At 50.2% G+C, this 26,742-nt stretch overlaps 2 protein-coding genes across 6 annotated transcripts in view; both read left to right on the top strand.

Moving 5' to 3' along the window:
• LOC146024182 (von Willebrand factor A domain-containing protein 5A-like) overlaps positions 1-3,471 on the top strand; it is a 64,394-nt gene extending 60,923 nt beyond the window's left edge. The window contains exon 12 of the mRNA XM_083155426.1: positions 2,221-3,471. Coding sequence (XP_083011552.1) covers positions 2,221-2,300 — 80 coding nt within the window. The 3' untranslated portion in view covers positions 2,301-3,471. The remainder of the gene's footprint in view (positions 1-2,220) is intronic.
• A 7,923-nt stretch (positions 3,472-11,394) lies between these two features.
• The window catches only part of FANCG (FA complementation group G), a 33,830-nt gene continuing 18,482 nt past the window's right edge, over positions 11,395-26,742 (top strand). Inside the window, exons 1-6 of one of the 5 annotated variants that reach the window (XM_083155425.1) lie at positions 11,395-11,753; positions 19,809-19,959; positions 21,773-21,863; positions 23,777-23,908; positions 26,042-26,232; positions 26,506-26,665. In XM_083155425.1, the coding sequence (XP_083011551.1) occupies positions 19,867-19,959; positions 21,773-21,863; positions 23,777-23,908; positions 26,042-26,232; positions 26,506-26,665 (667 nt within the window). In that variant the 5' untranslated portion in view covers positions 11,395-11,753; positions 19,809-19,866. Of the gene's footprint in view, positions 11,754-11,784; positions 11,889-19,808; positions 19,960-21,772; positions 21,864-23,776; positions 23,909-26,041; positions 26,233-26,505; positions 26,666-26,742 lie in introns of those variants that run through there. The other 4 variants (XM_083155421.1, XM_083155424.1, XM_083155423.1 and 1 more) reach the window with 4 other exon arrangements.

The raw sequence follows: 26,742 nt of genomic DNA, 5'->3' as shown, positions 1-26,742 counted from the left end.
AGCCGCAGGGTTGGGGATATCTGGGAGGAGGTAGGAGCCAGCGTGGTACAGAGGAAGCCGCAGGGTTGGGGATATCTGGGGGAGGTAGGAACCAGCGTGGTACAGAGGAAGCCGCAGGGTTGGGGATATCTGGAGGGAGGTAGGAGCCAGCGTGGTACAGAGGAAGGCGCAGGGTTGGGGATATCTGGGGGGAGGTAAGAGCCAGCGTGGTACAGAGGAAGCCGCAGGGTTGGGGATATCTGGGGGAGGTAGGAACCAGCGTGGTACAGAGGAAGCCGCAGGGTTGGGGATATCTGGAGGGAGGTAGGAGCCAGCGTGGTACAGCGGAAGCCGCAGGGTTGGGGATATCTTGGGGGAGGTAGGAGCCAGCGTGGTACAGAGGAAGCCGCAGGGTTGGGGATATCTGGTGGGAGGTAGGAGCCAGTGTGGTACAGAGGAAGGCGCAGGGTTGGGGATATCTGGAGGGAGGTAGGAGCCAGCATGGTACAGAGGAAGCCGCAGGGTTGGGGATATCTGGAGGGAGGTAGGAGCCAGCGTGGTACAGAGGAAGCCGCAGGGTTGGGGATATCTGGGAGGAGGTAGGAGCCAGCGTGGTACAGCGGAAGCCACAGGGTTGGGGATATCTGGGAGGAGGTAGGAGCCAGCGTGGTACAGCGGAAGCCGCAGGGTTGGGGATATCTGGGAGGAGGTAGGAGCCAGCGTGGTACAGAGGAAGCCGCAGGGTTGGGGATATCTGGTGGGAGGTAGGAGCCAGTGTGGTACAGAGGAAGGCGCAGGGTTGGGGATATCTGAGGGGAGGTAGGAGCCAGCATGGTACAGAGGAAGCCGCAGGGTTGGGGATATCTGGAGGGAGGTAGGAGCCAGCGTGGTACAGAGGAAGCCACAGGGTTGGGGATATCTGGAGGGAGGTAGGAGCCAGTGTGGTACAGAGGAAGCCGCAGGGTTGGGGATATCTGGAGGGAGGTAGGAGCCAGCGTGGTACAGAGGAAGCCGCAGGGTTGGGATATTTGGAGGGAGGTAGGAGCCAGCGTGGTACAGAGGAAGCCGCAGGGTTGCGGATATCTGGGGGGAGGTAGGAGCCAGCGTGGTACAGAGGAAGCCGCAGGGTTGGGATATTTGGAGGGAGGTAGGAGCCAGCGTGGTACAGAGGAAGCCGCAGGGTTGCGGATATCTGGGGGGAGGTAGGAGCCAGCGTGGTACAGAGGAAGCCGCAGGGTTGGGATATTTGGAGGGAGGTAGGAGCCAGCGTGGTACAGAGGAAGCCGCAGGGTTGCGGATATCTGGGGGGAGGTAGGAGCCAGCGTGGTACAGAGGAAGCCGCAGGGTTGGGATATTTGGAGGGAGGTAGGAGCCAGTGTGGTACAGAGGAAGCGCCAGGATTGGGGATATCTGGGGGGGGAGGTGGAGAAGGCAGGAATGCTGGGAAACTGCCACCCCTGGAGTTTTGGGATATAGCACCTAATGGGGATGATTCAACAAACCTGCAGTTAGCTTTTTTTTTTTTGCAATCTGCGCACACAAAGCCGTAAACTGTGGTTGCACTGAAAAATGCAACCACGGTCTATCGGACTGTCCCAATAGTGACATTGGGGCCGTACACCCTCTTTCATCCACAAAATGCAGTGACCCTGCATCCTAGCGGGCCGATTCAGACCTGCTCATTGAGCATCTACTTTGTCTCAGTCTCCAATGTTGGGGGACTGCGCATGTGCAGACCCCCACAGTGAGCGCCCTAACTTTGCCGGGGTGCTCACTTCCTGATTGACAGTAGACAGCGTTCCGGGGTGGGCATCCGGTGTTTTATGAGCGTGCCCACAAAAACGGTAGGCGCACCCATAGTAACACTTTTGGCTGCGAACAGAGGAAAAATCATTCAGTGGTCAGTAACCATCAAATAACTTTTCCTCTGTGCTGGCGCATGTGAGCAGATGTGTAAGCGTACACAGAGGGCATATGTTTCTCTGATCGCTACTCTCCGATTCTACACAGCCTAGCAAGCAGGTCTGAATTAGCCCCAAGTGTGCGAGCCTCCCCCCTCTATTGGGAACCTCCTGCAGTGCTGCGGCTGGTTCTTTTCAGAAATCCAAAAGGTGCACAGTGCAAAAGTGTCGTTGCCGCAGAATTAAACAGCAAAGTTCATGTGTAAGGTATATCTGCCTTCCGTCCATACCCGCGTACGTTCCGCTATTACTTACACCCTGTCTCTCTGTAATCTCACAGGCTCCTCCCTGAGCAAGTACGTCCAGGCCGGGAATGAGTTGCTGAAATCCTCTGTGGACCCCAAGGTGTTCGGCCTGTGAGAGGAGGTGTTCGGCACAGGAAACAAGATGGCGGAAGGCTTTTCCTCCTGACCAGGATGTTGCTTTGCTAGATTCAGTTTGCAGATAAATGTGTTTGTGCCTTGTTACGCTGGTCCCTGTATGACCCAAACCAAAGTCACACGTGCTCAGTTCTAAGCGAGGGGAAGAGGAATGTTATATATCTGCACTGTGTAACCCATTCATGTCCCATGATGCTTAGCGCAGCCTAGAACCTCTGTATCTGCACATTAGAGGAGGATCTTGTGTATAACACTCTTCCAGCTCACATTCTCATTATCTTCACATCCAGACCGTATCAATGTGCAAAGAGAACAATCCTGGTGCTCTCCCAGCATGCTGGGATATGTAGTTCTACCATGGCTGGATAGCCCCACGTTGGCTACTTATGCTCTGCGAGGTATAATACTATACAAGTCTTGTAGCCTTAAACACCACTTATTAATGTGCCTTATATTATCAGTTAATGCAGTCACCTTGTACCCGCTCCGCGGTCTCAGTATGTTATCCCGTTATCTGTCCCAAAGACTTATCCAAACAACTTGTCATGGCGTCCAGCTGTACGATACTCACCGCACTTACTAGTATTCATCTACAGTTACCATGGCTCTGTGTAACGCAGTGATGGCTAACCTTGACACTGCAGCTGTTGTTGAACTACACATCCCGGCATGCTGGGATGTGTAGAACAACCACATCTGGAGTGTCAAGGTTAGCCATCACCGGTGTAAGGGTTCTCTTTCTGTGTGCGGAATAGGTGATGTCTCCGTTATCCTCGTGTCCTAGTGACACTGTGCTGTGACCATCAGAGGAACATCAGATCTATATACTAGATCTGTCATAAGGGAGACTCCTCATATCCGTGTAAAACTCAGATTAATGTTCAGGTTACAGGGTATTGGAACACATGGTCTGAGTCACCGCACTTGCCCCCAGCGGTTATTTCCACTGCTAGCCCCAAATTCCTGCTGATGCTGCAGATCCCGCTTTATGTTTTGTAACTGACAGGACACACTATACAACTGTTATGTACACATGTATCTTGGTTTTGTCTATGCATTGTGTAATGTATGATGCGTATGCGTTAGGTCTGTTTTTCTTGTTGCTAAAAAAAAAGTTCAAAACTTTCTATAAATAAACAATTTTAACATTTTCAGCTGCACATTACTGACTATGAATGCGGCTAATTGAGATTAGAATCACTCACACTATTGTTAGTAATACAATAAGATTTTGGCTGCAAATGTCATTGTCATCAGCCCCGCTCCACCATCACTCTGGCCAAGGACAACACCCTGTCATCAGCCCCGCTCAAACATCGCTCTGGCCAAAAACAGCTCCTCTCCACCATCACTCTAAAACCAGCCAAGGACACCTTCCGGTCATCAGCCCCACTCCACCATCACTGTGGCGCTGGCCAAGGACAACATCCTGTCATCAGCCTCGCTCCACCATCACTCTGGTGCTGGCCAAGGACACCTTCCTGTCATCAGCCCTGTTCCACCATCGCTGTGGCGTTGGCCTAGGACAACATCCTGTCATCAGCTCGCTCCACCATCAATGTGACCCCCGCCAAGGACACCTTCCTGTCATCAGCCCCGCTCCACCATCGCTGTGGCGCTGGCCAAGGACAACATCCTCATCAGCCCCGCTCCACCATCGCTCTGGTGCTGGCCAAGGACACCATCCTGTCATCAGCCCCACTCCACCATCGCTCTGATCCCTGGCCAAGCACACCTTCCTCTCATCAGCCCCGTTACACCATTGCTGTGGTGCTGGCCTAGGACAACATCCTCTCATCAACCCCACTCCACCATCGCTCTGGTGCTGGCCAAGGACACATCCTGTCATCAGCCCTGCTCCACCATCACTCTGGTACTGGCCAAGGACACCATCCTGTCATCAGCCCCACTCCACCATCGCTCTGATCCCTGGCCAAGGACACCTTCCTGTCATCAGCCCCGTTACACCATTGCTGTGGTGCTGGCCTAGGACAACACCCTTTCATCAGCCCCACTCCACCATCGCTCTGGTGCTGGCCAAGGACACATCCTGTCATCAGCCCCGCTCCACCATCATTCTGGTGCTGGCCAAGGACACATCCTGTCATCAGCCCCGCTCCACCATCACTCTGATCCCTGGCCAAGGAAACCTTCCTGTCATCAGCCCTGTTCCACCATCGCTGTGGCGTTGGCCTAGGACAACATCCTGTCATCAGCCCCGCTCCACCATCACTGTGACCCCGGCCAAGGACACCTTCCTGTCATCAGCCCCGCTCCACCATCACTCTGGGGATGGCCAAGGACAACACGCTGTCATCAGCCCGGCTCCACCATAGCTCTAACCCACAGCAGGACCAAATTTGTATTTATTTTCCCCATGGTGTTGGGACACTGAGTATAGCCCTGCCCCTGACACCTATGAAGCCCCACTCCCTGGTTCTGATTGGTCCAATCAGTCAAACAAAATGTAACCGGCCATTGATGGTAAGACTATCGCCATCGATGACAACAACACCGATGGTCATCTGCTTTACACATGTCGAGCTAACCTTTTGCTCCTCTCTACTGGATATCTCCTCCCAGTGGCCCAGCCCTGTTATGTTTTGATCTGAGTGATGCTAGATCGCTCAGCACACACAAAGCAATGTTTAGCACTGTGTGCTGATCGAGCTGGCAGCACCAGTGTTCTATAGTGAGAGAACACTGGTGATGACTAGATTTATGGTCCCCGCTCATGCTTATTCTACCGGTCGATACCTACAAGTGCGGCCATGCACCGCTATGTCCCCTACACACAGCGATGTAGAGTCATTTTCTATACAATCTACTAAAGATTTCTTAGAAAATGGCTAAAAATCGCTATGTTTGTAGGCCCCATTACACAGACAATGTAATTGCATAAGAGATAACAATGGCTGCCTGGTCCCTGCTTCCGCACAGAAAGTGCCCACTGGGATCTCCACAGTGCTGGGCCAGTTCTAGGGGACGGGATGTGCTACAATCTCATCATGGATGTAATACATCCCTCCACTGGAACCAAACGTCCTACCTTCTTGTAGGTAAACAAAATTACTTCTTTGAGCCATCTTGAAATAGTCTGTTTCGACGGAGCAAATCCTTTCTTTGCTCCTTGGGGAATTATAAACAAAGCTTCAGTCTGCCTAAAACTGCTAGACCTATCCAAAAAAAAAAATTTGATGACCCTGACGACATCCAGAGTATGTAAGTTTTCTTTCTTCTTGTTTGAAGGATTAGGGCAAAAGCAAGGTAAAACAATCTCTTGATTCACATGAAAGGATGACACTACTTTGGGCAGAAATGATGGCTTAGTTCTAAAAACCACTCTGTCTGGAAAGATCTTCAGATATTGATCTTTCATGCACAAAGCCGGCAGTTCACCCACTCTTTTGGCTGACGTAATTGCTATCAGATAGGTAACTTTCCATGTCAGAAATTTAAAGTTGGCTCTATCCAATGGCTCAAAAGGTGCCAACATTAATCCATTTAAAACTAAATTAAGGTCCCATTGACGAACCATAGACCTAATCCTCGGTCTAATTCTTTTAATAGCCTGGCAAAACCTCTTTACCAGACTATGTTCCGCAAGTCTCCTCTCCAGTAACGCACTCAAAGCTGAAATATGCACCTTCAGTGTAGATACTGCCAACCCCTTGTTGAATCCATCACAAAGGAATTGCAACACATGCGATATATTTGCTTTGGGAAAATAAGACTTGCCTTTGGACCATTTTGCAAATATCTTCCATAATCTGTAATAGATAGACGATGAGACTTTATTCCTAGCTTGAAGTACTTCAATGACATCTGGGGACAGATTCTTGCTCTTTAGCTGTTGCCTCTTAATCTCCAAGCCGTCAAACACAACTTCTGAGGATCTTGGCAATTCACAGGACCGTGACTGAGAAGGTCTACAGATAACGGCAGAAACAACGGATCCGTTACCGCTATGCTCTCCACCATAGGAAACCAAGCCCTTCTGGGCCAGTATGGTAGTACAATTATGACTTGGCTTCTTTCTGTTCTGATTCTCCACAACACCCTGTGTATCAGAGAAAACGGAGGGAAGACATAAGCTAGGGAGAATTTCCATTTTTGGGATAGGGCATCCACACCGCACAACCCCTGTGTCAGGTACCTCGAGAAAAAGTGAGGACTTTTTTTTATGTATTTTTTTTTTATTTCTGGCTGGCCGAAACGACTTATCAGTTGAAACACTGACTCTATCAGTCGGATAGATGATAAATTCATATTACCATTCCTTGGTTGTCCTCAATTGCTCTATGATTTCAAGACTCCCATTGGCTTGAGCTCTTGAAATCGTAGAACAATTGGGGAACATTGGATATGACTAGTGAGTGGATGAGGGCCTTTGTAGCATCCTGGGTGAGATAGGCTCTGATCCTGGAAATATTTTTGAGGTGTAAACGACAGGACTGTGAGAGATGCTGAATGTGTGGTTTAAAGGAGAGAGGGGAATCAAGAGTAACGCCAAGGCAGCGTACTTGGTGGCTGGAGATCATTGTTCCATCAATAGAAAGTGACATTGTGGAAGGTGAGGTTATGTGAGATGGCAGGGAGATGATCAGCTCAGCCTTAGACATGTTTAGTTTAAGAAAGCGCTGGGACATCCAAGAAGAGATAGCGGAGAGACAGAAATACGAGTGAGGAGGTCAGGAGAGGTAGGCATAGAGGTGATATTGGAAGTCGAATGTGGTGATGGCCATCGACTATCGATTATTCAAAATCATCAATGGTTGATTGCCGATATCAAATACTTTTGCCATTGATGGGAGAGAACCAGATGGTTTCCCTACATCGATGCCACAGCAAACCCGATGTTTTTATTTTTCAAATATCAAAATCAAAGCACCGGGACACGGAACATAGCTCCGCCCCGGACACCTGCGAAGCCCGCCCACATGCTTTGAGTGGCCTATAGGCCAATCACTGAAACACACTAGATGACCATCGATATGTAAAACTATCGATGGTCACCCATTGCATAGTTTTACACTATCGGTGGTTAGTTGCACTTTTGCCACCGATGGCAAAGGCACCGATGGCCATCCCTAGTCGAATGAGCTCACTTAGAGATGATGTATAGAGAGAAAAGGAGAGGACCAAGAACAGAGCCTTGGGGGACACCTACTGTCCGTGGAAGTGCAGGGGAGGCAGAGTTATGATGAGACAGTGAAGGAGTGGTCAGAGAGGTAGGAAGATAGTCAGGAGAGAGCAGTATCACGCAGACCAAGGGAGTGATTTGGAAGAGAGGGGGTGGTCAACAGTGTCAAAACTTCAGCAGAAAGGTCAAGAAGACTAAGCAGAGAGTAGTGGCCTTTAGATTTGGCAGCATGAAGATCATTGCAGACTTTAGTGAGAGCAGTTTCAGAGGAGTGGGTGGAAGCCACACTGGAATGGATCAAGCAGGGAGTGGGAGGAAAGTAAGGCAGTTGTAGACTATACGGTCAAGGAATTTGGAGGCAAAAGGCAGGAGAGAAATGGGTCGGTAGTTAGCAAGGGAATTAGGATCAAGAGCAGGTTTTTTAAGCATAGGAGAGACAAGAGCATGCTTAAAGTTATAGGGGACAGTACCCGATGAGAGGGATAGATTGAAGAGGTGGGCAAGATAGGAACAAGTAGGAGAGAGGAAGGGGAGGTGGGTGGGGATAGGGTCAGATGGGGGGGTGGTTAAGGGGGAGGAATGGATGAAGCCCATGACTTCCTCACCAGATACATGAGCGAAGGATGTCAGAGTTGGTAAGGGGGTGGAGGAGGGATTGTGAGGGAGAGGAAGAGGTAGGTTGCAGGTGGTCTAGTTGGATGTGATATGCTGATGTATGTAGTGAATTTTGGATGTAAAGTAAGTGGCAAAGTGAGGAGGGGAGGAGGTGGTGGGTAGAGGAGGGAGTTGAGAGTGGCAAAGAGGTGTCAGGGGTTTTCAGACTGGGAGATGAGGTGGTACTTGTTTCTTAGAATGGCCACAATCGCGGGCATCGTGTACCTTAAAGTTAAGGTACACGATGCCAGCGATGGACCCGATTTCCTTTGAAATCAGGTCCATTGTGCCGGCAAAGGCAAAATCGGGGGCATCGCGTCGGTCGCGGCCATTAACATGGCCCCCGACACGGCCGACGCGATGCCCGCGATTTTGCCATAGGCTTCAATGTTAAAATATTTTTAACATTGAAATCGGGAGCATCACGTCGGTCTTGTGCCATTATAATGGCACAAGATGAGATGGACTTGATTAAGTCATCTCACATAGGAAACAATGTGAAATGGGCCAATATGACCCATTTCACATTGTATATGGCCCCGTCGTCACCCCACGATTGACGCCAACCCGAAGTGTGGCGAGTGCAGCGCGCCCGCGAGGGGCGGCGGTGCGCGTCCTCCGACCTTTTCATACCCCTACTATCCACGTCGGCGTGGAGTTGAGAATATAAAGTGTGGCGAGCCACCGAGCCCGAAGCGTGGCGAGGGGACGCATATACCTGTGAAGTTATACGCGTCCGCTCGCCACGCTTCGGGCTCGGTGGCTCGCCACACTTTATATTCTCAACTCCACGCCGACGTGGATAGTAGGGGTATGAAAAGGACGGAGGACGCGCACCGCCGCCCCTCGTGGGCTCGCTGCGCTTGCCACGCTTCGGGTTGGCGTCAATCGTGGGGTGGCGTTGAGGGGGTAAAATTGGGGGTCTGGGGAATATTTTACATTGAATCCAATGTAAAATAGGGTCCCAGGGACCCTATTCACATTTATTCAATGTAAAAATCGGGTCGATCGCATCGCATGCGATGCGACCAACGCGATTTTTCCGACATGACCACCCCGATGCAAATCGGTGTGGCCGTGCTAGGAAACAAGTACCGATGAGGTTCTTGAAGTATGACTGTTAGCGAGGGAAAGGGTAGCACTGAAGGATGAAAGCATAAGTTTGAATTGGAGGATGTCTGTCTTGGAGCGTGATTTCCTCCAAAGTTTTTTTTGCAGTACATGAGCATTTTACCAGGTATCTGGTGCGTTTGGTGTGCCAGGGTTGTGGTGCTCATTTGCAAGGGTGAATAGTGGTTGGTGGAGCTACAGAATCAACAGCAGAAGTAAGGGAGGCATTATATAGGGAAGTAGCTTGTTCAGGACATGAGAGAGATAATAGGAGAGAGAAGTGAGTCAGGGAGGGAGGATAGGGAGGTGGTGTCAGTAGCCTTGACGTTACTCATGGTGATTGTCATTTTGGGAGGTGGAGATGGAAAAGCAGAGATGCATAAGTTAAAAGAGGTGATGTAAGGGAGGGAAGTTGGAGAAATCAGAAATATCACAACGATAAGAGAAGACAAGATCAAGTGAGCTTCCATTCACATGGGATGGTGAGGAGGTCCACTGGGAGAGTCCAAGAGAAGATGTCCGGTTAAGGAGTTTTGAGGCAGGGGTTTCTGTGGAAATGTTGAAGTCCCCTAAGATAATAGACGGAATATCAGAAGAAAGGAAGTGTGGACGCCAGCAAGCAAAGTTGTTGAGGAATTTTAAGAGAGTGCCACGTGGGCGATAAATGACAGCAAGTCAAAAATTAACAGGCTGAAAGAGGCAAATAGCATGGACTGCAAATGTAGAGAACGTAAGAGATTGTTCTGGGGGTATAAGTTGGTAGGAGTAACTAGAAGGTAGTAGGACTCCAACCCCACCACCATGGCAGCCATCTGGTCGGGTGTATGTGAGAATGTTCCGCTCCACTTGTTGCTGGCCCTCCTGGTCTTGTCAGTGACACTTTCTCTTGCCTCAGGAAATGTTTCAGCCACTTGTAAGCTGCTGGGTTTTTTTGTATCCCCAAGACCTTGACGTAACAGCTCCATGATCTCACTTCAACTCTTGCCGAGTTTAAGAAGAAATTTAATGTTCAATAGTTGATTTAAGCCCTAACCTTTGGCACACAAACATAAACACAGATGTCACTGAGGAAGAGACTGCCAAGGTTGATAGGTAAAACCATTGACGGTCATCCATTACATAGTACAGTATGCTGCATTAAATGCGGCAACCATTGATGGCGATTGCAACGATGGCCATACCTAATGACCAGTGGTTATTTTTACCAGTGATGAGGGAGAACCAGATGGTTTCCCGCCATCGATTATACTGAGCTACCAAAGTGTTGGGACACAGAGCCAAGCCTCACCCCTGAAACATGCAAAGCCCATCCCATGAATTCTGATTGGCCCATAGCTTACTTATCATTAAAGCAGGGTTGACCATCGGTGGATGAAACTATTGATGGTCCCTTACCTAACCTTATGGTTATATACCATTGCGGTTATCCATCAATCATACCATCGATGTATAAACCAGATTTGACCACCTCTATGCCCCATCTCATATTAAGTCTTCCATCAATGATTTGAAATCATTGACAGTCTATGACTGACTTGGCCATTATGCCCAAATGGTCTCCCACCATCGATGATATAGAACCATGTTTCTTTTTATTTGTACTAGAGGGGGGGGGGCAAACTCTAAAGCCCTTTGCCCAGGCTGTGATTGGCCAAAGTGCCATTGAGGGATGCCATCACCCATCGATGATTTAGAATCATCGATATTTTTTGCCATCGAAAGGAAAGAACCAGCTGGTTGATGGCATAGAATAAACTTATATTTATATTTTTTGCCAGGTGCCAGGACACTGAGCATAGCTCCACCCCCAGGCTGTGATTGGCCGCCAAATGACCATCAATGAGTAAAATTATTGAGTTTCACAAAACATAGACCATCAATGGCCACCCACGGTTCCACCATTAAATCACTACACACCCAAGGCCATTCCTAGCACCAATCAGTGAAAGAGCATGGATAACCATCAATGTTCCTCTCAAAGTAGTATTATCATAATTAAAAATTTTTTATTATTTTTCCATTACCATCGATGGACACAAACAGCTTCACCGATTGATGGTAACCATCGATCGTTATTACTTTCATTGCCTGCAAATTAGCCATATGCGTAAACATGATCACGTGGTCAGCTCCTGCCCCACGTGCGATTGACACACCAACACCGACTGCTAAGCCCACAACAGTAGCACAGACAGGAAGCGGGAGGCAAGAGCTGTGTGCACCCGGCGGCGACAAGCTGACCGGACTCACGGACTGATGCTGACTGACAGTGCTGTGCTAGTGTGCTGACCCGCCGCAGCAGGAGCGCTACACTCAGTTTCCCGCCCAGAAAGTCAGAACTTCAGAAGAGGGCGGGAGCGCACTGCCTACCGGGAAGTGTAGTCATCTGTCACAGCGCGGCTGCCGTGGCTCTGCGGCCATATCATCCGTTCAAACTACAACTCCCATCAGCCACCGCAGTTCCGGCTCAGCCAATGAATGGGCCCGCAGGAATCAGGATACGATGGCTACTTACACACAGTGATTGCAAGTATCAGTATATGCTAGCCAGGGGCCACAGGGAGGGGAGAAGCACCAGTCATGCGGCTATTATGTGTATGTGCCAGGGAGGGGAGAGGCACCAATCATGCAGCTATTATGTGTATGGGCAACAGGAGGGAGGTGAGAGGCACCGGTCATGTAGCTATTATGTGTATGTGCCAGGCAGGGGCCACAGGAAGGGGAGAGGCACCAGTTATGCAGCTATTATGTGTATATGCTAGCCTGGGGCCACAGGGGGAGAAGGGCACCAAACATGCAGCAATTATGTGTATATTGTGCACCAGCCAATTGCCATAGGGAGGGTAGGGGGGACACCAGTCATGTAGCTATTATGTGTATGTACCAGACAGGGGCCACAGGGAGGTGGGAGGCACCAGTCATGTAGCTATTATGTGTCAGCCAGGGGCCACAGGGAGGTGGGAGGCACCAGTAATGTAGCTATTATGTGTCAGCCAGGGGCCACAGGGAGGTGGGTGGCACCAGTAATGTAGCTATTATGTGTATGTGCCAGCCAGGGGCCACAGGGAGGGTAGGGACACCAGTCATGTAGCTGTTATGTGTATGTGCCAGGCAGGGGCCACAGGGAGGGTAGGGACACCAGTCATGTAGCTGTTATGTGTATGTGCAGGCGCAATCTGTCAAACAGTAACAACATGTCTGCGTTTGAGTCGCCACCATCCCGTTACCTCCCACAGACGGTCCCTGGCTGTCACTAGCTCCTCTCTGCAGCCTCGCAGTCAGGACCACCGCAGTCTGTGTGCTCAGGGGAAGAACATTGCTTCACTGCTTGCTGCATCCATCTATTAATCGGGGACATAGGCCCTTATTCTGGTTCACTCGCAAAGGCAAATTCCTTCACAAATGGACAAAACCATGTGCACTGCAGTGGGGGTGGGGCAGATGTAACATGTGCAGAGAGATTTCGATTTGGGTGATTTTGTTTCTGTGATTTATTTTTACACTGCAATATAGATCTCATACCTCCCAAATTGTGGCCTCTGACAAACGGGACAGTTGCGCAGCGGAGCCCGAAAAGGGGTGTGGCCTCCAGAAAAGGGCATTGTCTCACGGATTATGCTTCCCAAGGCCATGTCCCTGTTTTCTGTCCCTCAGCAGCGCTGAATAGTCGCTGTGCGCATGTGGGGGGGGGGGTTCCCAACTGCCCCCCTCTCCACCGCGGGACCATCCCTGAAAACCCAGGATGTTCTCGCGGAAAGAGGGACAGTTGGGAGGTATGGTAAAACCCCACCGAAATCTAAAGGGCCCCATACATCAGATATTAATTGTGACAATTTTCAGATATGGCGATGATTGCCACAATTAATTTTAGATGTGTGCGCTCCCCCTTTTGGCAATCCCAATCAAAATCGCCAATCGATTGCTTAATCAGGTTTTTAAACATGCTTAATAATCTGGTATTATCTGCGGATCTTTTTTATATGTGTGGGCATTCCCAATTAGTCTTCTCCATCTATTTACATTATGAACAGCAATCGATTGGGCAATTTCCAGATATGAAGATGCAATCTTTAGATGGAAAAATCTGCCGATCACTGAAATAAATCTGTAATGTGTGGGCAAAGTCAGATAGATTGTAAAATCCATTTATCTGGCCAAAATATCCCTGTATCTGGAAATCCATTAATTGGGATTGCTGATGTATGGGGCCCATAATTCTCTCTGCACATGTTACATCTGCCCCACCTGCAGTGCACATGGTTTTGTCCATTTGAGAAGGAATTTGAACCAGAATAAGGGCCATAGAGTGTAAGCTCCCCTGGGGCAGGGACTGATGTGGGTGATTGGGGCAGAATTCAGGACATGTCACTGGGTCGGGACTGGTGTGTGTGACAGACATATTGGGGTTTATTTATGAAGTGTCAGTTTGTAAAACATAATCGTTCTGACTGTATTTATTCCCATTATGTAAAAGGGCAGTGTTTTTACTAAATGTATCTCGATAGTAAAAGTATTGCCATTTCATCTATATATATATATATATATATATATATATATATATATATATATATATATATATATATATATATATATATATATATATATATATATATATATATATATATAGTAGGTAGATTGGCGGCACTCACGGCGTCAGGAAATGAAGACACGCTACAACGGGTTGAAGCTTAACGTTTCAATTCTTAGTTAGAATTTTCTGATGAAAATTCTAACTAAGAATTGAAACGTTAAGCTTCAACCCGTTGTAGCGTGTCTTCATTTCCTGACGCCGTGAGTGCCGCCAATCTACCTACTATCTGTACCTGCATACCCAGGAGGGCACCTGGCTAAATCAATCACCAACAAGGGGCGAGTGCCGATACCAAGACTTTTTATATATATATATATATATATATATATATATATATATATATATATATATATATATATATATATTATTTGTGTGTTTCTGGATCACTGCCATCTGTTGGCAGTGAGTGAAACTACATCTCTTTCGCTTTCCCACATGCACAAACACAGAGGCAATCACAAGGTAGCAGACTAGCTTTCAAAGCATTTGCTTCTAGCGGTCTTACTAGTTGTACATAAATTCAGTGAATAGTACTAGGTATTAACAACCAATGCCTCGTAACTAAACCTCATTCTCTGTACAGAACTGCGCTGTATGTGTATATACTGGTAATAAATAATTGCTACAAATACTCATATGGTCTCTAGAACTGTGCTGTATGCTCGCTTTAGTTATGTGTCTGCGAATTAATGCAGTGTCTGTAGTGTTTGCTCTACTGCTCAGTTTTATCCCTCTTGTGTACATACGTAAATACATACATGTGTGTATGACCTACCCAGGACAGACTGGCCCCTGTCCTCATTCATACATGTGTGCATGACCTACCTGCTCAGGTGTGCCCAGGACAGACTGGCCCCTGTCCTCATACATACACATGAGTTTACAGTCACTCTCTCGCTGTCTTCCTAGGTATGAGCTACCTGCTCAGGTGTGCCCAGGACAGACTGGCCCCTGTCCTCATACATACACATGAGTATACAGTCACTCTCTCGCTGTCTTCCTAGGTATGAGCTACCTGCTCAGGTGTGCCCAGGACAGACTGGCCCCTGTCCTCATACATACACATGAGTTTACAGTCACTCTCTCGCTGTCTGCCTAGGTGTGAGCTACCTGCTCAGGTGTGCCCAGGACAGACTGGCCCCTGTCCCCATACATACACATGAGTTTACAGCCGCTCTCTCGCTGTCTTCCTAGGTATGAGCTACCTGCTCAGGTGTGCCCAGGACAGACTGGCCCCTGTCCTCATACATACACATGAGTTTACAGTCACTCTCTCGCTGTCTTCCTAGGTGTGACCTACCTGCTCAGGTGTGCCCAGGACAGACTGGTCCCTGTCCCCATACATACACATGAGTTTACAGTCGCTCTCTCGCTGTCTTCCTAGGTGTGATCTACCTGCTCAGGTGTGCCCAGGACAGACTGGCTCCTGTCCCCATACATACACATGAGTTTACAGCCGCTCTCTCACTGTCTTCCTAGGTGTGACCTACCTTCTCAGGTGTGCCCAGGACAGACTGGCCCCTGTCCCCATACATACACATGAGTTTACAGCCGCTCTCTCGCTGTCTTCCTAGGTGTGATCTACCTGCTCAGGTGTACCCAGGACAGACTGGCCCCTGTCCTTATACATACACATGAGTTTACAGCCGCTCTCTCGCTGTCTTCCTAGGTGTGATCTACCTGCTCTGGTGTGCCCAGGACAGACTGGCCCCTGTCCCCATACATACACATGAGTTTACAGCCGCTCTCTCGCTGTCTTCCTAGGTATGAGCTACCTGCTCAGGTGTGCCCAGGACAGACTGGCCCCTGTCCCCATACATACACATGAGTTTACAGCCGCTCTCTCGCTGTCTTCCTAGGTGTGAGCTACATGCTCAGGTGTGCCCAGGACAGACTGGCCCCTGTCCTCATACATACACATGAGTTTACAGCCGCTCTCTCGCTGTCTTCCTAGGTATGAGCTACCTGCTCAGGTGTGCCCAGGACAGACTGGCCCTATCCCCATACATACACATGAGTTTACATCCGCTCTCTCGCTTTCTTCCTAGGTGTGAGCTACCTGCTCAGGTGTGCCCAGGACAGACTGGCCCCTGTCCCCATACATACACATGAGTTTACAGCCACTCTCTCGCTGTCTGCCTAGGTATGAGCTACCTGCTCAGGTGTGCCCAGGACAGACTGGCCCTATCCCCATACATACACATGAGTTTACATCCGCTCTCTCGCTGTCTTCCTAGGTGTGAGCTACCTGCTCAGGTGTGCCCAGGACAGACTGGCCCCTGTCCTCATACATACACATGAGTTTACAGCCGCTCTCTCTCTGTCTTCCTAGGTGTGTACCTGCTCAGGTGTGCCCAGGACAGACTGGCCCCATACATACACATGAGTTTACAGCCGCTCTCTCTCTGTCTTCCTAGGTGTGTACCTGCTCAGGTGTGCCCAGGACAGACTGGCCCCATACATACACATGAGTTTACAGCCGCTCTCTCGCTGTCTTCTTAGGTGTGAGCTACCTGCTCAGGTGTGCCCAGGACAGACTGGCCCCTGTCCTCATACATACACATGAGTTTACATCCGCTCTCTCGCTGTCTTCCTAGGTGTGACCTACCTGCTCAGGTGTGCCCAGGACAGACTGGCCCCTGTCCCCATACATACACATGAGTGTACAGCCGTTCTCTCGCTGTCTGCCTAGGTATGAGCTACTGTACCTGGTCAGGTGTGCCCAGGACAGACTGGCCCCTGTCCCCATACATACACATGAGTGTACAGCCGCTCTCTCGCTGTCTTCCTAGGTATGACCTACCTGCTCAGGTGTGCCCAGGACAGACTGGCCCCTGTCCTCATACATACACATGAGTTTACAGCCGCTCTCTCGCTGTCTTCCTAGGTGTGAGCTACCTGCTCAGGTGTGCCCAGGACAGACTGGCCCCTGTCCTCATACATACACATGAGTTTACAGCCGCTCTCTCGCTGTCTTCCTAGGTGTGAGCTACCTGCTCAGGTGTGCCCAGGACAGACTGGCCCCTGTCCTCATACATACACATGAGTTTACAGCCGCTCTCTCGCTGTCTTCCTAGGTGTGAGCTACCTGCTCAGGTGTGCCCAGGACAGACTGGCCCTATCCCCATACATACACATGAGTTTACATCCGCTCTCTCGCTGTCTGCCTAGGTATGAGCTACCTGCTCAGGTGTGCCCAGGACAGACTGGCCCTATCCTCATACATACACATGAGTTTACAGCCGCTCTCTCACTGTCTGCCTAGATGTGAGCTACCTGCTCAGGTGTGCCCAGGACAGACTGGCCCCTGTCCCCATACACACACATGAGTTTACAGTCGCTCTCTCGCTGTCTTCCTAGGTGTGAGCTACCTGCTCAGGTATGCCCAGGACAGACTGGCCCCTGTCCCCACACATACACATGAGTTTACAGCCGCTCTCTCGCTGTCTTCCTAGGTGTGATCTACCTGCTCAGGTGTGCCCAGGACAGACTGGCTCCTGTCCCCACACATACACATGAGTTTACAGACGCTCTCTCGCTGTCTTCCTAGGTGTGGTCTACCTGCTCAGGTGTGCCCAGGACAGACTGGCCCCTGTCCCCATACATACACATGAGTTTACAGCCGCTCTCTCGCTGTCTTCCTAGGTGTGAGCTACCTGCTCAGGTGTGCCCAGGACAGACTGGCCCCTGTCCTCATACATACACATGAGTTTACAGCCGCTCTCTCGCTGTCTTCCTAGGTATGACCTACCTGCTCAGGTGTGCCCAGGATAGACTGGCCCTATCCCCATACATACACATGAGTTTACAGCCGCTCTCTCGCTGTCTGCCTAGGTATGAGCTACCTGCTCAGGTGTGCCCAGGACAGACTGGCCCCTGTCCCCATACATACACATGAGTTTACAGTCGCTCTCTCGCTGTCTTCCTAGGTATGACCTACCTGCTCAGGTGTGCCCAGGACAGACTGGCCCCTGTCCTCATACATACACATGAGGGTACAGCCGTTCTCTCGCTGTCTGCCTAGGTATGACCTACCTGCTCAGGTGTGCCCAGGACAGACTGGCCCCTGTCCTCATACATACACATGAGTTTACAGCCGCTCTCTCGCTGTCTTCCTAGGTATGACCTACCTGCTCAGGTGTGCCCAGGACAGACTGGCCCCTGTCCTCATACATACACATGAGTTTACAGCCGCTCTCTCGCTGTCTTCCTAGGTGTGACCTACCTGCTCAGGTGTGCCCAGGACAGACTGGCCCCTGTCCCCATACATACACATGAGTTTACAGTCGCTCTCTCGCTGTCTTCCTAGGTGTGAGCTACCTGCTCAGGTGTGCCCAGGACAGACTGGCCCCTGTCCTCATACATACACATGAGTTTACAGTCGCTCTCTCGCTGTCTTCCTAGGTGTGAGCTACCTGCTCAGGTGTGCCCAGGACAGACTGGCCCCTGTCCTCATACATACACATGAGTTTACAGTCGCTCTCTCGCTGTCTTCCTAGGTGTGAGCTACCTGCTCAGGTGTGCCCAGGACAGACTGGCCCCTGTCCTCATACATACACATGAGTTTACAGCCGCTCTCTCGCTGTCTTCCTAGGTGTGACCTACCTGCTCAGGTGTGCCCAGGACAGACTGGCCCCTGTCCCCATACATACACATGAGTTTACAGCCGCTCTCTCGCTGTCTGCCTAGGTGTGATCTACCTGCTCAGGTGTGCCCAGGACAGACTGGCCCCTGTCCTCATACATACATGTGTGTATGACCTACCTGCTCAGGTGTGCCCAGGACAGACTGGCCCCTGTCCTCATACAAAAAAAAATGAGTTTACAGCCGCTCTCTCGCTGTCTTCCTGGGTGTGGTCTACCTGCTCAGGTGTGCCCAGGACAGACTGGCCCCTGTCCCCATACATACACATGAGTTTACAGCCGCTCTCTCGCTGTCTTCCTAGGTGTGAGCTACCTGCTCAGGTGTGCCCAGGACAGACTGGCCCCTGTCCTCACACATACACATGAGTTTACAGCCGCTCTCTCGCTGTCTTCCTAGGTGTGAGCTACCTGCTCAGGTGTGCCCAGGACAGACTGGCCCCTGTCCCCATACATACACATGAGTTTACAGCCGCTCTCTCGCTGTCTTCCTAGGTGTGACCTACCTGCTCAGGTGTGCCCAGGACAGACTGGCCCCTGTCCTCATACATACACATGAGTTTACAGCCGCATTCTCGCTGTCTGCCTAGGTGTGAGCTACCTGCTCAGGTGTACCCAGGACAGACTGGCCCCTGTCCTCATACATACACATGAGTTTACAGCCGCTCTCTCGCTGTCTTCCTAGGTGTGACCTACCTGCTCAGGTGTGCCCAGGACAGACTGGCCCCTGTCCCCACACATACACATGAGTTTACAGTCGCTCTCTCGCTGTCTTCCTAGGTATGAGCTACCTGCTCAGGTGTGCCCAGGACAGACTGTCCCCTATCCCCATACATACACAAGAGTTTACAGCCGCTCTCTCGCTGTCTTCCTAGGTATGAGCTACCTGCTCAGGTGTGCCCAGGACAGACTGTCCCCTATCCCCATACATACACATGAGTTTACAGTCGCTCTCTCGCTGTCTTCCTAGGTGTGAGCTACCTGCTCAGGTGTGCCCAGGACAGACTGGCCCCTGTCCCCATACATACACATGAGTTTACAGTCGCTCTCTCGCTGTCTTCCTAGGTATGAGCTACCTGCTCAGGTGTGCCCAGGACAGACTGGCCCCTGTCCCCATACATACACATGAGTTTACAGACGCTCTCTCGCTGTCTTCCTAGGTGTGAGCTACCTGCTCAGGTGTGCCCAGGACAGACTAGCCCCTGTCCCCATACATACACATGAGTTTACAGTCGCTCTCTCGCTGTCTTCCTAGGTATGAGCTACCTGCTCAGGTGTGCCCAGGACAGACTGTCCCCTATCCCCATACATACACATGAGTTTACAGTCGCTCTCTCGCTGTCTTCCTAGGTGTGAGCTACCTGCTCAGGTGTGCCCAGGAGAAATGGACCCATAAAGTGGCTGAGAGATGGAGGTTGACTGTGAATCTGGAATCCCTGAGGATGACAGCTGCCTGGCCTGGTGGATACAGGATAATAATGCCATTGTTAAGATCTGGAAGGCAAGTGGTCTGTATAGTCGGAAGGAGATGAGTTTGGTGGTAACATTTTATCATGAACAAGTTACTGTGATGCCTGTAAACACTCACAGATGAAACCTGTATCACATAAGCCCTGTACACATTCTAGCAAGAATCGCTGGGGATATGGCTACTGAGCGACCATATCCCTGAGCACATGGGGCGACTGACGCCAGGAGTGTGCTCCCGCGGCCAGCCAGCCCCCCTAGCGGCATCTCATGGAGCAGCAGGTCGGCGTCGGACACCCACCCCCCTGCTCCGGCCCTGGCTGTGTCCCCCTTCGGCTTCCCCCAGCAGTGTCTCCTTTTCATCTCTGCTCGCTGATGAAAAGGATACACTGAGCAATATGATTGCTCTGCAATATATTGCTCCATGTGTACAAACCTTTACACTTATTAATCCGCAATACTTCTGCTTCCCAAACTCAGTCCTCAAGGCACCCGAACAGTCCAGGTTGTAAGCCCTGTACAAAACGGGTTGATTTAATCAATTATCGCTGGCTAAGTGGTCGCTTAGCGACCATATCGCCAGTGTGGGTTTTTTTGTGTTGTGTGAGATAAATCTCTCTAGGACGCGATCCCGCAGCCAGCCCTCATTGGTCGCAGGAGCCTGCTTCTGCCATTATGGCTACACATTGCTGGTCACTGGTGTACAATGCAAAAGAGGGGTTTTTACACAGCGCTCAGAGGTTTAAGCCTTAGTGGCCTACACTTAGGGGAATGTCCTGGTCCCCCTGGCAGGAGGCAGTAACAGTAGGAAAGAAGGGGTGTGGTGTTGGCGCTCTGGAATTAATGTGAGAATCGTTGGGTTAAAGTCAATGATGTGGAGGAGATGGGTAGATGATGAGGGGCAGGGAGTAAAAACTGTGGGTTGGGTGTTGTAGTGATGTGTCACCTGGGAGCAGGAACTGTCGGCTGGGTGTTGATGGTGGTAATCAGGATGAGTCGGCTGTGGGTGGTGCTAAAGTAACCGGTCTCACGGTGTGGTGATGCCTGATGTCTGGCTGGTTGAAGAAGGAGGTTCAGCGGAGTGGTTCCCTCACATCACACCGATAATGGCAGGAATCAGTATGTGTAGATGGAAACAGGTGGTAGTAACTTACCGTTAGTGTCGGTGCATCTGCCTGTCTCACTCTGTGCAAGCTGATTCCGTGCAGTGGACGGGAGTGGGTAATATATAGGAGGTGGCAAATATACTGACTACTGATGCTTAGAATAATCACAGATTAATGTACACATACAATATACAAACATGCAGGGTAAGCAATGGATCCATTGGAAAAGTCCTCTAACAGGACGAAACGCGCTTGGACAGCACCCATCCCTTTACCAGCCTTTTACTTGCTTACACTGCATGTTTGTATATTGTATGTGTACATTAAACTGTGCTTGTATTCTAAGCATCAGCGGGAGCGTTAATGATATAGTGGGTACACACTAAATGATATGCACAATAATATCGGTACGGTATCATTATAGTGCATATCATTAGAAATGATATTACAGTGTGTGCCCAGCTTTAGTGTGGTTGGGGATCATTGCTCTAAGGAAGCATTAAAAAGACTGGCAAAAATGTGGCCCCACCTACCATGTCATGTGACCTCATCAGGTGGTTCCATAACACTGACATATCCTATAGATTTATCCAGGATTATCTATCATTGTGCCCATTGTAATATGTAGAGGACCTATAAATGTATGTGTGTGTGTATACGGTATGTATGTATATCTCATGCGGTGCCACTGCCCATTCCCGTGTTCTCTTTGTGAAGTTTATGATCCTGTATTTTGCCCAGGACACAGAACCCACCAGTGATTCCCATACTGTGCAGCAGAGGATACAACAGTGTTATTCTGAATTATCCCACCTGCTCAGGAAAATACAAGGTATCCGTGTGTCCATCATATGTCCTGTTTGTGTGGCCCCCAGCGTACAGCGACATTATCTGCCTGGAAATAGCCAAAATAGTTTCTATAAGTTATTTTCTTTCATTTTGCACCTAGATGTGTAATGGTTTAATCTCTATAGACTGAGACATAAATCCAGAAACCCATAACGTCCTGGGGGACCTCTGGAGATCGGGGACATGCGTTTTCAGCTATATATAATTATGGGATAAAGAAGCTTTAGCTGCCTTTGTTGTAACACATGAGGGGCACATAGACAGCGGTGGGCACATTGTACACCTGAGGAACAGGGCTGTCCTCCTTGTTGGGTCATTTTCTTATCCAGGCCTTCTACAACAGTTTGGGGGTAATTCAAAGCCAGCACCCCATAGAGGTGAGACGGAAAACTTGCAACGTCAGTCCTACTGTACATGGCTGATATGTGATCAGCAGCAGCACATCGTGTTCATTAGAATTCCCCCATAGATGGGAATCGGGAGAAATGGAGGGGTACAATTTGATTTGCATATTTTGGGAAGTCTGTACCCCTCTTATACAGACCAGTATCCTCTCACTTGTAGCGCCAAATCCAGTTCTATCATTGTAACGTAGCGGATATTCTAGATTCTTACCTCCTGGTCTATTATGGGACAAACAGATGTGTCCTCTTGTATCGCTCCCGCGATGTATACGCACATACTGTAACGCTGGGCTGTGTATAAACACCTGTGGAAATACAATACATATGTAGTGCAAGTGCGAGCATACACGTGCGCCATGGTCTACTGCTGCGTACCTGCACAGATACAAGTGGAAGCATCTGTGTAACGTATATATTCAGGGACTGTGTAACGTATATATATTCAGGGACTGTGTAACGTGTGTATTCAGGGACTGTGTAACGTGTGTATTCAGGGACTGTGTAACGTGTGTATTCAGGGACTGTGTAACGTGTGCATTCAGGGACTGTGTAACGTGTGCATTCAGGGACTGTGTAACGTGTGTATTCAGGGACTGTGCAACGTGTGTATTCAGGGACTGTGCAACGTGTGTATTCAGGGACTGTGCAACGTGTGTATTCAGGGACTGTGCAACGTGTGTATTCAGGGACTGTGCAACGTGTGTATTCAGGGACTGTGTAACGTGTGTATTCAGGGACTGTGTAACGTGTGTATTCAGGGACTGTGTAACGTGTGTATTCAGGGACTGTGCAACGTGTGTATTCAGGGACTGTGCAACGTGTGTATTCAGGGACTGTGCAACGTGTGTATTCAGGGACTGTGCAACGTGTGTATTCAGGGACTGTGCAACGTGTGTATTCAGGGACTGTGCAACGTGTGTATTCAGGGACTGTGCAACGTGTGTATTCAGGGACTGTGCAACGTGTGTATTCAGGGACTGTGTAACGTGTGTATTCAGGGACTGTGTAACGTGTGTATTCAGGGACTGTGTAACGTGTGTATTCAGGGACTGTGTAACGTGTGTATTCAGGGACTGTGTAACGTGTGTATTCAGGGACTGTGCAACGTGTGTATTCAGGGACTGTGCAACGTGTGTATTCAGGGACTGTGCAACGTGTGTATTCAGGGACTGTGCAACGTGTGTATTCAGGGACTGTGCAACGTGTGTATTCAGGGACTGTGCAACGTGTGTATTCAGGGACTGTGCAACGTGTGTATTCAGGGACTGTGCAACGTGTGTATTCAGGGACTGTGCAACGTGTGTATTCAGGGACTGTGCAACGTGTGTATTCAGGGACTGTGCAACGTGTGTATTCAGGGACTGTGCAACGTGTGTATTCAGGGACTGTGCAACGTATATATTCAGGGAATAAATGACAATTATCGCTGTCCTGCCATGACAGAGAGGGTGTAACTGGTTCTCTGAATTGCTTCTTTGTTCACTGATTGCAGGTTTACCCCCTACTGTTGCCACCATTCCCCTGGAGCTGACCGTCCTGTATAACACTGTATTAATGCAGATCAATGTAACTGGAGGGTTCCTCGCGGAACATAAAGGACAGCTGGAGATGGCCCTGAGCAGAGGTGGGGCTTCTGTGTTCTCATGTCAGTCTGTTATTTGGTATCTGGGTCACTTCTGGATTCCTGGGACCCACTTACTGACCAGGCATCAGCTGGCATCCTCATCATGGGCATAATTCAGACCTCATCCAGGGCTGCGAATTCACTGGCCGGGTGTATATCAATAGACTGCGCATGCGTGAGCATACACGAGGCCATGCTGCAATACAATCCTGCTACTTTCTTTAATGCTGGCCATACACAAGGTGATTGACAGGAAGCCGGCGTTTGTGGTAGGTAACCGTCTGTTTTCTAGGAGTGTCAGAAAAAAAGCAGCCCAGTCATGTGACATCAGCTCCGCCCACGATCAGCCTGATTCAATCGCAGCCGCTGAGTATGTCCTGGGCTACGCACACACTGGGGAGTCATTACATGGTGAGCGGCTGTTATCTGGGAGTGTCAGGTGATACGCAGGTTTGTGAGGGGAAGTCATGTGATGTCAGCTCCGCCCCCGATCAGCCTGATTCTATCACAGCCGCTGAGTAAGTCCTGGGCTACACACAGACTGCACACCCTGGAGAATCATTACATGGTGAGCGGCTGTTATCTGGGAGTGTCAGGGAATACGCAGGCGTGGCCAGGTGTGTGAGGGGAAGTCATGTGACATCAGCTCCGCCCCTGATCAGCCTGATTCTATCACAGCCGCTGAGTAAGTCCTGGGCTACGCACAGACTGCGCAAACTGGATTGGCAGCTAATTGCCGATCCAGCTAATTTTCACAGGCTTGCACTGGGCGAGATTTCACTCTGGTGGCGTATACCGCGCTCCAAAAATGAGCATCCCAGCAATCAGGTCTGAATTAGGCCCCAGATTTCCTCATCCCTTATTGCAGCCTCGCACTTGGGATACACAGCGCTGATGGGGGCATTTATCTTGCTATAGTGTCATAGAAAAATAGTTTGATGGCAGATAAGAACCACTTGGCCCATCTTGTCTGCCCCTCTATTAAACATATTACCTCAAACCATATTTGATCCTTTTTGTGTAAGGATATCAATATGCCTATCCCAAGCATGCTCTACTGTATTTGCCTCTATCACCTCTGATGGGAGCCTATTCCACTTATCCAATACCCTCTAAGTTTTTTTGTGATGTAGGCCTGTGTGCATCTTGTGTACCTGCGGCAGGGGGGGCCTGTTTAAATGTGGGCCTGTGTACCTGTGGCAAGAGCCCTGTGTGCAACACGTGTACCTGTGGCAGGGGGGGGGGCCTCTGTAAATGTGGGCCTGTGTACCTGTGGCAAGAGGCCTGTGTGCAACACGTGTACCTGTGGCGGGGGGGGGGGCCTCTGTAAATGTGGGCCTGTGTACCTGTGGCAAGAGGCCTGTGTGCAACACGTGTACCTGTGGCGGGGGGGGGGCCTCTGTAAATGTGGGCCTGTGTACCTGTGGCAAGAGGCCTGTGTGCATCTCGTGTACCTGTGGCAGGGGTGGCCTGTGTGCATCTCGTGTACCTGCGGCAGGAGGCCCATGTGCATCTCATGTACCTGCGGCAGGAGGCCCATGTGCATCTCGTGTACCTGCGGCAGGAGGCCCGTGTGCATCTCGTGTACCTGCGGCAGGAGGCCCATGTGCATCTCATGTACCTGCGGCAGGAGGCCCGTGTGCATCTCGTGTACCTGCGGCAGGAGGCCCGTGTGCATCTCGTGTACCTGCGGCAGGAGGCCCATGTGCATCTCATGTACCTGCGGCAGGAGGCCCGTGTGCATCTCGTGTACCTGCGGCAGGAGGCCCATGTGCATCTCATGTACCTGCGGCAGGAGGCCCATGTGCATCTCATGTACCTGCGGCAGGAGGCCCATGTGCATCTCGTGTACCTGCGGCAGGAGGCCCGTGTGCATCTCGTGTACCTGCGGCAGGAGGCCCATGTGCATCTCATGTACCTGCGGCAGGAGGCCCATGTGCATCTCGTATACCTGCGGCAGGAGGCCCGTGTGCATCTCGTGTACCTGCGGCAGGAGGCCCGTGTGCATCTCGTGTACCTGCGGCAGTAGGCTTGTGTACATCTCGTGTAGATGTACACAAGTTAGTGAAATATTTAGATTGAGACATTGCCATGTCATACAATGATCACAAAGTGTGTCCTTGTTTATTACAGTCCTGAAAGCCTTGGGTCTGGCAGAGGTGTCTGACCCGGCTGGCGCGGAGCTCTGGGGGAAGGTCCTGGCTGCTGAGTACCCCTCAGAGATGAATTTGGCTCTGAAAAGGTTGGCTGGGTTGCAGTGCGGCCTCTGTTTGGCGAACAATCAGCTGGAGGAAACAGTGAAGCTGTTTGTAGAACTTCATCAGGTGCGTCGCCATGTTCTGGCTATGTGTTGTAAGTTCTGACTCTCCAATGCAGGATGAAGTTTTGTATAAGAATAGGAATTAGTTCCGGTTCCCCTGGTGCATTGCCCTCAAGAGTTACTTGTTACCTAATTATTGGCCTCACACAGTGGCTTATTACGTTGAGGACTCAGTCCAAAGCATTTGCAGTGAGTTCTCCTTCCCTATGGCCTTATAGTGTGTACCAGCCCACAGGTAACGTAGATTCCCTGGGGTATGACTCTGCCTTTCCTGCAGGTCCCGGTCCCCCCTGATACATCCAAACACGAGGGAAACAAGCTGTTACTGCTGATTAAGGCCTGGGACGTGCCGCAGCAGGAGCCGGAGACCCTGCTCACCGTACAGACCCTCCGTCAGGTGAAAGACATTCTCTACACCGCCGCTGCCTTCCTCCAAGGTGACACATTAACCCTATATACTGTAGGTATATGATAATGGTGTTGTGCTGTGTGTGACACCAGATGCCGGTGCTAG

The sequence above is a fragment of the Crinia signifera genome, chromosome 1, assembly GCF_055691185.1.
Source record: "Crinia signifera chromosome 1, ASM5569118v1, whole genome shotgun sequence".
Classification (NCBI taxonomy): Eukaryota; Metazoa; Chordata; class Amphibia; order Anura; family Myobatrachidae; genus Crinia; species Crinia signifera.
This window is presented reverse-complemented; position numbering and strand designations above follow the sequence as displayed.